General features: G+C 36.2%; 1 protein-coding gene across 1 annotated transcript in view; it reads right to left on the bottom strand.

Annotated features, from left to right (window-relative positions):
• Positions 1–13,189, bottom strand: part of Wnk3 (WNK lysine deficient protein kinase 3) — a 134,328-nt gene that overhangs the window by 29,197 nt on the left and 91,942 nt on the right. The window contains exons 13-17 of the mRNA XM_040744002.1: positions 12,451–12,567; positions 10,000–10,152; positions 9,868–9,919; positions 8,542–8,691; positions 7,290–8,233 (exon numbers count right to left, since the gene is read on the bottom strand). Of these exons, the coding sequence (XP_040599936.1) occupies positions 7,290–8,233; positions 8,542–8,691; positions 9,868–9,919; positions 10,000–10,152; positions 12,451–12,567 (1,416 nt within the window). The remainder of the gene's footprint in view (positions 1–7,289; positions 8,234–8,541; positions 8,692–9,867; positions 9,920–9,999; positions 10,153–12,450; positions 12,568–13,189) is intronic.

Here is a 13,189-nt window from a genome sequence, read left to right as displayed (position 1 = left end):
TGAACAATCAGGAAGCAAGTTTCCAGAGCCCCATTTTGGGCTAGCAATATTACTTGAATTAGGAGAGGAAAAAACTTGTAAAAATACTATACTTCAGAAAGTGCTACACTGGTCCCATTGAAAGTATAAATGAGATATATTTACATGTAGTGAATAGAAGAAGATGGCATATGTACTACAGATTTTAGTTTCCCTGATCAAGTGAAATACTTAGACACAACAACAACAGGAATCCAGACATAGACATAAGGATTTATGACTGGAGGAAGAAAAGGCAGACTGTACTATATGTATGAACTGTCTCAAAAGACTACACACTCAAGTGGTAGATATGAGCAGCAACAGAGAAACCTGGCCAATCAAAAGGATGCTTACAAAATTCCACCCAATCTTTCTCCTATCTGTATTTTCACTGTATTATATTTTTAAACATCTTTCTACTTAACTGGTCTTCTTTTGATTCCATGAACAATTTTCTACCTATAAATGTCACTACTATATATGTCTATCGCTGATCACTCAAAATGGGCTATCTTTTAATTTATCATAGCCCTTTAACTATGTTGACAGATTGTTAAATAATAGAATGTGAACTTCATAAAAGGAGGTTTTAACTTACGGCTTAATAGACAATTTTAGAATGGAAGAATACACTGGTTGAGGTACCAAAGACTGAACAGCAATTCCACATACCTTCTCTCTCCACACCAAGCAAAAAACATCAGAACACCTGCTCCCAAAATAAGAGTACAAAGAAATAGATTTTGACCATGAGAAAAGTCAGTAAGGAGCAAAGACAACATCTAACAGCCCAGCTGCCTTTATTGACTAGGTATGAGTGCTATTAGGTATGAATGCTACCTTCCAAGCAGCATTAAAAACAAGTCCAAATGTACAGCACAAAAAAGTATGTCTAGCTGGGAAATGTAGTGAAGAGAGCTGTCGCCATGTAATTCCTGAGAAGAGGGGACACAAGTCTGCATTCTCTAAAAGATGAGTCATTATAAAAACATATATTGGTGATTGTGGGTCAATAATTAAGTCAGAGCTAGCCAATGAGAATCAATAGCAAATAGCCAACAGCTTCATAATGAAAATAGTGTCCTGTGTGTTATTTGGGGGTTCAGACAGCTCAGCAGGGCCCAGGTGGCTGACGGAAAAAACTACACGTTACATATGGTTGTCAGAAGTGAGATCATGAATTTCCACGTAGAATGACAAAAGCTTATAATGGATTTTAGAAACAAAAGAACAGAGAGAAGCACGGCTTCTTGGTAGCAGCATTTTTCTCAGGTGGGCTCTGTTTGGCTAGACACAAGCAGAGACTGTGCGGCCAGTGCTGACGGTAAACTTATGCCCGCCATCTTGGAAAGGGCAGTTTAAACAGCCTTGATTTTTAGCAGATAAGACACGTGGCCAGAAAAACATAAAGATTTACAGTAAAGTCAGATTCAGATGAAGAAAAACCTATAAAGGCTTACAGTGTGTCTAAAAATATACGTAGGCTTGAAATAGAAAAAGAAACAGGATAGTGGTAAAAGAAATAGACAAGCCAGTTGTGGTGGCACACGCTGGTAGGATTTGCTCCAGAGGCAGAGGCAGGTGGATTTCCAGAGAAACTCTGTCTCAGAGAAATAAATAAATTAATTAATTAATAAGTCAAAGTAACAGAAATAGAGTAATAATAATAGATAAATAAATAAGCCACGTAAAGATGGAAAATATACAGAGTCTGGATACTGTATGCTATTGTGTTTTTCAGTTGTTCATTTGCTAAGGAAGGAACAACAAATGCTGAAAAATATTTGATTATAAACGCTGCTGAATTAATCCAACTTATATATTTTAAAAATGCCTTGACTTCAAAATTTAAGGATAAGGATACTTTTCTTTGGAAAAGGTATTTTATTTCTGTTTACACAGAAAATGGGAAGCTTTGGATTCCTTTCAGGCTTCCGTGGTTTGATAAACCAAGACTTCCAGAAGCAGTGGTCCAGGTGATCCAACATCTAAAACAGCTGAGATGATACAGCCTTAAGGACTACAAAAACAAAGATTTGGCCAGGTTTCTGTGGCTTGTCATGTTTCCCATGGTATGGACAGAGTTCCTATCTAGCAGGAAGCAGTTTGGAATGAACTAAGTCCAACTTCTCAAATATTGTTCATTAGTTTTTGTTTTCATTTAAATGGGTTGCTTATTAAATGATAATGGTCACAGTCAATCTCTTTCTAAAGGGATAAAAGGGAATATTGTATAGAAATGGATACTTTGTCTTGGAATGGATTTTCATTTACTGATACAAATTTAAGGTCAACTTTGTGATATGTATATTTCTCCTCTTGTGTTTCTACTGCTCTTTTAAAAATGTGATGTATAATTAAATCAGATTATAAATAGTTACCTATAATAGTTGAAACTTATAGTTAGGTAAGTTACGTTTTCTAGATATACAGAGATATATTTGAAATAGATAGTCTTCAAACCTTTCAAAGACCTTCAGAAAATGGCATTTAAAATGGTTTAGGGTTTTTCTTGACAATGAGAAATATCTGCTCCTGGCACATCAATTACATCTCAGAGGAAGATGGACATGGAAGAAACTCGATATGGAGTTTGCTTTCAACATAGCAAGATTAGCCATTTGGGCAAGAAACTGCTCTTGCCTGGACTGTTTGATTGTTGCTGTATAAACTGGACATGCAGGACCCACAGGAAAGTCACTGCTGAACTTGGACAGCTAGCCCCACAGGGTTCCTGCTTCACAGAAGAGTCTACCAGACTTTCTGCAGGAGAAAAATGACTGACAGACTGCCAATGCAGATGGACAGTTTGAAGTTTCCTCCTCTGCTGAGAAGTCTTCCAGACACATTGTGGCCTATGGGCTGAAGATGGATGCCCCAATGTTACAGAGGAACTTCGGGTGACTGTCCACGTAGCGAGATGTCTCTGTCAATTCTAGTGTTTATATATTATCCTTCTGTGGTCTTTGATGGAGTTGAAGACAGATAGTTATAGTTTTCCTTAGTTAGGTTTAAAGGTAAGTTATATATAAGACTTTAGACCCAGACAGATAGGATAGATGATAAAATACTTTCTTTGAATCTTACTAAATGTTAATGGAATAAATATTGTAACTATAGTTCTTACTTGATAACTGTTCTGTTATATATAATTTGACTATGTTAAAGTTAAAACCTTTCCTTTTATTTAGACAGAAAAGAGGAGATGATGGGAAAGTTCTGTGTATATGTAAATAAAGCACTGTTGGCCAATAAGGAAGCAGGATAGGTGGGACTAGGAGTCTAGGAGGATTCTGGGAAATGTAGTAAAGGGAGCTGTCGCCATGTGATTTCCCGGGAAGAGGGGACGCAAGTCTGTGTTCTATGAAAGATGAATCCTTATAAAAGTATATATTGGTGATTATGGGTCAATAATTAAGCCAGAGCTAGCCAATGAGAAACAATAGCAAATGGCCAACAGCTTCATAATAAAAAAAAGTATGTCTATCCAGCCAGTGGTGGCTCACACCTTTAATCCCAGCACTTGGAAGGCAGAGGTAGGTGGATCTCAGTGAGTTCGGACAGCTTGATCTACAAAGTGAGTTCCAGGACAACTAGTACTGTTACACAGAGAAAACCTATCTAGAAAAACCAAAAAACTAACAAAGAATGGATAACTGTTATTAGAAATTCAAAAATGCAATCCTTGATGCAAAAATGACTAAGTAAGACAATATAATCATCTTTAAAATGGAGAAATTATCTCATTATAAAAAGCAAAAGGAAAAAGAGAGGAAAGTATGACATGAAAAGTAAACATGATAAAAATAGGAAATGAACAAACAAAATTATTGTCATTCAGGGCCTGGAGAGATGACTCAGAGGTTAAGAGCACTGCCAGCTCTTCAAGAGGTCCTGAGTTCAATTCCCACATGGTGACTCACAACCATCTATAATGAGATCTGGTTCCCTCTTCTGGCCTGCAGGCAGAATACTGTATACATAATAAATAAATAAATTTTATACATAGAAAACCCAGTGCTGGGCATTGTTGTACACACTTTTAATCCCAGCACTCAGGAGACATAGACAGGTTAATCTCTGTAAGTTTGAGGCCAGCCTGGTCTACATAATGAGACCCCCATCTCAAAGAAAAAAAGAGAAAATTCAGGGTTATGGAGATGACTCAGTGGATAAAGCACTTGTTATGAAAGCATGCAGAACTGAGTTCAGATCCTCTGAGGAAAATGTCTAGCTACATTAATTAATCAGTGATCCTGCCACAACAGAATATGGTGAAGAATGATTAAGGATACCTATTGTCAACCTCTAGTCTCCATGTGCACTTATACAAGCAAACACACACAATGACACACACCAAACACATCCATAAAACGAAAAAGAAAATCTAAAAAAAACCTACTAAAATTTATTAGAGCCAATAAATATACTCAGCAAAGTTCAAGAACACAATCATAACACATGAAAAGTCAGTTGTAGCTAGAAGTGGCTCACATCTATAATCCCAGCACTATGAAGGTTGAGATAGGAAGATTGCCATGAGTTTGAAGCCAGACTAACCTGAACTACAGAGTGGATGACTTGGTCTCAAAAAATCAGTTGCATTTCTATATGTTAAACAATGAGGAATCCAAAGAGAAATTTGTTATGTTTGAATGTCCCATCAAAATCATGTTACAATTTAACCCCCAGTGTGAGGCTTTGAGAGGCAGAAACAGGCAGAACCTTAAAGAGGTAACAGAGTTATAAGGGATCCATTCTATTGAATGGCAAGGTAATGAGTTCCATGCCAGCTTTAAGATACATAATGAAACAGAGCCTTAAAAAGAAGAACACAAAATTACTAAATCAAGAGAGGAACAAATACATTTATTATTACAAGCTACTAGTGATAATGACCAAAGAAACTACAATAAGAAACTTGTTTAGGAAGTGTTAACTTGTTTAGATTTACTATTCTTCTGAAATGCTTTTGTGCTTACATGTTAATTCTAGAACTTAAAATAGTTTACAAAAATTAAAAATTCAAAACAGCATATATAATAAAGCAATATATGTAGATAAGTATTACTTGTATCTATGGCTATAAAAGGCATAATACATATGCAGAATTATGTTGGTACAACACATTAACTAAAATCATATCTGGAAATGCTAACAGCTATGTTTACAGATTTGGAATGTGATAGATTTTATTTTGCACACAAGTATATATTATTTGTATAGCAACGATGATAAAAACTACACTAGTAAACATTTAGAAAGATAGTTAGGTCATATGGTAAAATGAAAAATTTCAGTTTGCTTGTAGTACAGTATTAATTTGGAAAACATATGCAATATGAATGTAAATAGATCCATGTAGGCTTAAGAAAAGTCAAGAAGGAAAAGCAGCAAAATTACTAATGGTTATCTCTGTGACTGAACAGGTAGAAAATGGAAATAGGGCTAGGGTTATGGCTCAGGGGTATAACACTTGCATGGTATAAATATATCCCTGAACTTAATAGCTAATACTGAAAAATAAAAAGACATGAAAATAATGAAAAGAAGGATATTAAAGTTCCTACATTATATAAGTGAGCAATCTCAATAAAAATCTAAAATCCAAAATTGGAAACATTCTGAGTCTCAGCATAATCCCACTAGTAGTGAAAAATTCCCCATCTGACCAACCTCATCTAATGAGTTGCAATTAAAATGAAAGTTCATTAATAATATTATATAAACTTGTCTATAGTCTCAGTGTGCAAATATATAAGAAACATAAATGATTTTTTTATTTAGACTTGGGTACCAGTCCCAAGATGTCCCATTTGGTATTTACAAGTCTTCCAAAATTCAGAGACACTAAAACCTGGAAAACTTGTAACCTTTCAATCTCAATCCTTCTTGAGAAAACTCTTTTCCTTCTTGTTCTGCTTCCTCTTTTTTAAATTTTATTTTTATCTTATTTTGCTAACTGAATTTATTCTTTGGTACTTTCAGACATGTTTGTAGTGAATTCTGATTGTCCCACCCCACTTTCTCATTTCCCTCCCATTCCTATCAGCTCCTCTCCTTCAACAAGCTCCTTTCCCACTTTCATGTCTTTACATTTATTTTGTGATCCACTGAGTTTAACCAGGACCATTTGTGTGACTGTTTGCTTGAGAATTTTGTTGGAGTTTGGTGGGTTCACCATTTATTACACAACTGAAGACAATGACTGTTTCTTTCCTAGAATTTATCAGTAACCAATAGTTCAGCAGGGAATGGCCAGGATCAATATTTGTTGTTTTGTAACAAGGTGTCATGTAGTCTAGGCTTGCCTCAAATCCAATATGAATTTGAAAATGATTTTGGACTTTTGATCCTACCACCACGACCTCCTTCGTGCTAGGATTAGGGTAAGGATTACCAGGCTTACTTAATTAAATGTTGTACTGTTTAAGTTACTGGGGCAAGCACTCTATCACTGAGCTATATTTATGATCCTTTTAAAGATTAAGAAAAAAATTCATGGGGCTGGAGAGATGACTCAGAGGTTAAGAGCACTGGCTGCTCTTCCAGAGGTCCTGAGTTCAATTCCCAGCAAGCACCTGATGGCTCATAATCATCCATAATGAGATTTGGTGCCCTCTTCTGGCCTGCAGGGATACATGCAGGCAGAACACTGTATACATAATAAATGAAAAAAAAAATTGAAGCTGAAAAAGAAAAAAAAACAGAATAAAGTGAGGAGGCCTAGGTAATCTATTGAGCCTTGGGTAGTAGATCAGTATTTATCCCGGGTATACAAATGGACTTTGGGCTCCCATCCAACAATGAGAGATACATTCTCACCCTGGACTTGTTTCTAATTTAAATTTAAATTTAAAAATAAAAATAAAAATAAAAATAAAAAAGTCATAGGATTATGGATGATTTTTGCTTTTAAATAAGTTAAACTCATCAAATTAATATTATATAATTGTTATAAGGAAATGGACAACAGTTTTCTCGTTTTAAATTTTTCTTGTTTTGTTTTTCCAGTTTCCTCTTGAGTTGAAATAAAAAGTATGTTACTATTATCCACAAAACAATCTATACTTATACACAGTGTTTGCAAATTTCAAGCTAACTCGCCAGAAGGCTCTCTTAAATAGATTCAAGACAGAGCTGCCATTTCTAAGAAGTTCTGAGTAGCTGCAGCCTAAGTCATAGTCTTGTTACTTTGGAACCTTTTGGAGAGAGGGCACTTTTAAAAAATTCATAAGCAAAAGAATAAGAATTAGAAATGTACTTACATGTAAACATAACTCGCTGGGTACAGAAGTTATCACATTCAAGTCTCTTTTGAACACTGATACATTAGCAGGCTGACTTGCAGCCACATTGGACAGAATCTTAGAACTTGTCTGTTGGAAATTCGGGGATTGTGCAGGGCTATCTTGAATTCCACAGTGACCTACAGCTATAACTTCTGGGATTGGGTAGGATAGTATATCTTCAGCAGAGGAAGAAAATGGAGAGTCTATGCTTTGAGTATCCTTCTGACTCTCAGGATAGATGCTAGAAATGCTGTGCTCTTGATAGAGCAGGTTTCTTAATTTTTCATCCAGCGTTTTAATTCGGTTGTCTGCAAACTCCATTTTTGGAGGTCGTTCCCCATCTGATTCCAGGACAGTAGCAGGTGGAAGCGTAGCTGGTTCAAAGCCAGGCGTCTGAGTGGCAACAGCTGCTTTAGGTGAAATTGTCTCAGTGGTCACTGAGGTTTCTCCTTGGGAAATGAACTCTGCATCTACAGTTGGTTGCTGTACTAATAAGGATTGAGGCTTTTGATCAGCAGATACAAATACTGAAGTTAGAACAGCGTTATCAACAATCTGAACCGATTCACCAGGATGGGTCATAAGTACATCAGCCAGAACAGCAGCTTGTTGACATGGATGTGTAGGTATGAACATGCCTGCTTGACTGGTGAGAGCCTCACATTCAGCTGGAACTGGATACACCAAAGTAGCAGAATAACTGGAATTATCAGTAGCTGGTGCCATCATCTGTCCATCATCTTCCACTTGATAGAGAATAGTTGGCTGCTCAGTTTCTACACTAGCACATTCAGAAATCTTACCCTCAATCACATCCTTGTGTTCTGGTTTGGAGGTGAAAAGGACATGTTGACCTGGGTTATTCTCTATAGTGAACAGTGTGTCCTGTGATATTTCTTGATTACTTGTGTTTCTTGAAGCTGGAACAATAACAAAAGAATAGCTAAGTTATGAAGAGTACAAGTACGAACACATAACTCCAAAGGAACAAGAAAAGCACGGGACAAATGAGAACCTATTTAAGAGTAGCCTTGTAAATAAGACCTAAAACATCTCAGAATTCAACAGTCTTTGCGCAAAATTGCATACAATGGCCTGTTATATAACAATATTAATTTCTTCTAAAATGCTCATGAAAAATGTCATAAGCATAAAATATTCATGAAAGCAAATTAATGATACAGTCTGTAATTTGTAACCACATCATCCAAGTCTATAGAAAGCTTACTAGGAAATGGATGTAACCCAGGAACCATAGTCACAGAAGGCTGAAGCGAAGGAGGAGACTGCGCCTCACGATTTTTTATTGTTTGGTTGATACAAAACCTCCACCGACCAACTGGGGATGACTGAAGAGCAGATTCATCTGTAGAAAGAACTGTCAACAAATTATACACTAAGCAACTATCAGTGTGTTCATATTAAACAAAAAATCAAGTTAAGAATTAGCTTGTGTTGCATTTCCACTTCCAACAATACGAGGATAATTATAAGCCATAAGAGTAACATCCCAGTCTTGACAATTAGTCTACATAACTAAATATAAGGTAGGTATTAATAGTAACCAGAATCAAAGCATTTTATTTAAATAACTGGGTCATAGTTTCTCCATATAAATCTACAGCTGTTGTTCTGCAACCTAATTATGGCTGTGCCTAAGTGGTATCATGGTAGTATACATCGATACAAGCATTAAAATTTAAAGAACTACACACATGAAAAAAACAGAAGTAAATCTAGTTTATGGCAATATAAAAGTAAAATAAAACAAATCCCTACTACATCTGTAACTTTCTCAAGTAATTTTCTTTGGAACTTTACCTTACGTTGTCAGTCAGAAACTTGCTCAGATATCTGCTAACCAACAAAGTAAGATACAGATGTACTCTGGCATCCTAATACAGTTGAACTAAAATTTCAGGATAATGGTATCTGCTTCCATTATTCCCACACCACCTTTTGCTTCTTCATGTTGTGTTAATTCCTTCAGATGTCTTCATGATGCTATGGTTCTTCTCCCCCTCCCAGACACTCTTAATATACCCATGACCAGGGCTAAGAAGAATGAAGAGATAAAGTTGTCAGAAAAGAAAACAGAAGAAGCCCAATTTTAGTTTCTGGAAGTTTATCTGGTGTCTGATTTACAAAGTTATCAGTGACCAGAGCTGGTAGAAGTATCATCATCAGTGAAACAGTCAAGTTCTGAATGACTATTCAAATATGAGGCAAACAGAACATAGTGATTTTACTTGAAATATTTTGTCCATCTCATGTCAAAGTAAACTAATTATCAGTTAAGTTTCAAGCGGGCTATCAAAGTCATCAGCATTGTGACTGCCTTTTCTGGTAACATACCATTTAATAACTCAGAAGTAAATTACTCAGATAAACAATTTTTTAAAAATCTCTGGGCTATAAATTTCTTTCAAGTGTGGAAAATTTATCATCAAATTAATTTATTGGTTAATATCTTTCTTTATCTATGAAAGTATATCAAGGTCCCAAAATGCTTTGTTTCAAAAGTCAAATTGTAAATTTTATTAAATATACTTACTGCTGGTTTGTGTGGATGCAGAATTTATCAGTACTTGTTCAGATGATCCTGTCTGAAATTAAAATAAACAGGTAAGTGATGATGTTCCTGACAAAGTTCCCAAATGATCTTCTTACTAAAAAGTGCTCTTACCTGGTTACTGTTGGATTCCAAAGCAACAGAGTCAACAGTAGATTTTTCTGTAGCTGAGTGGACATGAAGGATCTCCTGGGCTTGGCCTACAACAGCTCTCAATTCCTCTACAAACTTTTCTTTCTCATTTTCCAGCACAAAATTATCCTCAACCTGCCATCAAGTAAAAGCCAATGTATTCATGACATTACATTTATTTTCTTTAAATTATAATATTTTAATGGCGAATTCCATAGGAAAACAACAACATAAGTATATGCCACAAAATAATTAAGATCAGTTATAAAATGGTTCATAATGCATTCTGAGATGACTGACATTTGTCAGAAAAAGCCATTATACTTTGAAATATCTTGGATTTTACAAATTGGCTATAATTTCAATGGAACAATGTGCAGAGAATGAGACACCTTGGAATACTCAGTCCTAAATGGATATCTACATCAAGCCCCTCCCATCAGTGCTCAAGAATCAGAAGAAGAATCAGAAAAATAAGACCCATAAGAGATTGATGCACCAGCCGGGCAGTGGTGGCGCACGCCTTTAATCCCAGCACTCGGGAGGCAGAGGCAGGTGGATCTCTGTGAGTTCGAGGCCAGGCTGGACCGACAGCCTCCAAAACAATACAGAGAAACCCTGTCTTGTAAATACCAAAAAAAAAAAGAGATTGATGCACCCAGGAAAAATGTCTTCCAGATACAATAGGACTGACACACATATGAACCAAAGAGATGGTGGCAGCATGCACAGGACCTGCACAGGTCCAACACGAGTCGCAGCATTGAGAGGGAAAAGTGAACACAAGCCCACATCACAACTAAGAAGCTATTTCCAGTTGACATCCACAGACAAAGTAAAGATTAGTTTTCTCCAACAGAGAGGACTGGGTATATAAACCACACTTAAGGGTAGGTCCCACACTCAGCAGTAGACAGCCAACCCAAGATGAACACAATGGTGTTTTATAGACTTTTTTGGTTCACATTGCTTTGTTTGGACATTTTTGTTTTGTTTTGTTCTTGAGACAGTCTCTTTCTACATAATCCTAGCTATCCTAGGATTCACTATGAAAATCAGGCTGATCTCAAACGTAGAGATCAGTCTGTTTCTGCTTCCAAGTGCTGGGATTAAAGACATGAAAACAACCATTATCTAACTATTGAAAACTATTAAAAAAATAAATGTGAGTCTGGGTAAATGACTCAGTTGATAAAGTGCCTGATGTGTAAGAATGAGGAACCTGAGTTTGACTAGCTAGCAACCATATAAAAAGCCAGGCATAGTAGTCTGCATCTGTAATCCCAGTACTGGTGGTAGGGTTAAGAGTGATGGAAACAGGAAGATTTCTAAAACTCACTGCTAGTGAGTCTAGCAGAATCAATGAGCTCCAGATTCAGTAAGAGACCATGTCTCAAAGAATAAGGTAGATTGCTCAGTGGTTAAAAGTGATTGCTAATGCTGGGCAGTGGTGGTGTACAGCAGAGGCAGAGGCTGGCAGATCTATGTGAGTTCAAGGACAGCCTGATCTACGGAGTGAGTTCCAGGACAGCCAAAGCTCCACAGAGAAATTCTATCATGAAAAAACAAAAAAGAGTGCTTGTTAAGCAATCATGAGAATTTAAGTTCAGATCCCAGTATCCATGTAACAAACATGGTATGGCCTCATATAAGCCTGTAACCCCAATAATGTGGGTAGACAGAAAGATTTCTGGGGCTTTCTGGATGACAGCCAACCTGAACACAAGCATCTGAATTATTCTTAAAAGAGTAAGTAAGGGAATGACAAAGGAGGACACCTGAACTCCTCCACTAGCCTCTACAGGTGTAGGTATGAGTGCATGTACACACACTTGCACATATATAACATATGCAAACACCATACTCATACATATCATAAAGAAATGAAGTAGAGAGTGGTTGAGGAGGCCACCCAGTGTCCTCTGTACTCCATGAACATACTCATGCAAACATGTACATATACCACATACAATAACATAATAGCATATTAAAGAAAAAAACTAAATGCATAGAAAAACATAACTTGAATACTTTTGTGCAGAATGTTTGATACATTAAAATTACCTAGGTGGCTTGATTCTGATTTAATCATGGGCCCATGCAATGAGATTATCATTTAAAGATTATAATATTATTCTAACATATAGCCGGAGATTAAAACGCTGATCTAAAAAACAAACAAAATCTCCTAAAACCTCATCTTTTCTCAAATAACTACAGTAAAACAAGAGGAAATGCAATAACTTATTCCTGATAATCTTGTTTTCTCTATGCAAAATTTAAAAAACTACACACATTCTATCAAGAGAAGGACTTAATTGAATGAATGGAGAGAAAACTGAGAGGGAAAAAAGCAAGTGGGTGAGAGAAAGGAGAAAAATTAGAGAGAATGAATACACTAAAGGAAAACTAATCCTGTCTTACTATACTTACCATGTAGTCTGCAATATCCTCAGGTGCATCTCCATCAACATCGAACTTGAAAGTGACCATCTTGTTGTTGTGTGTTTCCAGCTGACACTCCACCATGTTGTCTCCAGAGATTGATACCTAAGAACATACATTTAACCAGTTTAAGAGAAGCTGTCTTGGCTGGGGATAGAAAACAGTTGGTAGAGTGCTTGCCTAGCATGCACAAAGCCCTGAATTCCTTCCCCAGCACTACATAAACCAAGATGGTGGTTCACATCTCTAATTTCAGTACTTGGGAAGTAAAGGCAGGAGGATTAGAAATTCAAGGTTATCTTTGACTATATTGTAAGTCTGAAGCATGCCTAGGCTATTATCAGACTCTGTCAAAAAACAATAAAAATGAAAATAAAATCACAGCATTTTACACGGAGTAACTAGATGAGCTCACATACAACATATTCAGCAACAGTTACAGAACGAACCTAAAGGAAGAATGGGAAAAAGGATGATTAAATTATATCTGTACAAGGGACTATGTATTGCAGACATTTAAAATATATTATTAAAATTATTTACTGGTATCAGATACATGTACATAATATATCAAGCTTTCAAAAAGAAAGGATATAAAACTGTATAAAGTTTTATAATCCATCTAAAACATATCATATTGGTTAGAGACACAGGCTTTAAATTTTTATCTCACTTCAGATATGACTCTAGCATTTGGTGATTGAATGATTTTAGGTATGAGCATCTG

The sequence above is a fragment of the Mesocricetus auratus genome, unplaced genomic scaffold, assembly GCF_017639785.1.
Source record: "Mesocricetus auratus isolate SY011 unplaced genomic scaffold, BCM_Maur_2.0 Super-Scaffold_100003, whole genome shotgun sequence".
NCBI classification, from domain to species: domain Eukaryota; kingdom Metazoa; phylum Chordata; class Mammalia; order Rodentia; family Cricetidae; genus Mesocricetus; species Mesocricetus auratus.
Note: the sequence above shows the minus strand (reverse complement) of the source record. Positions and strands in the feature narration are given on the sequence as shown.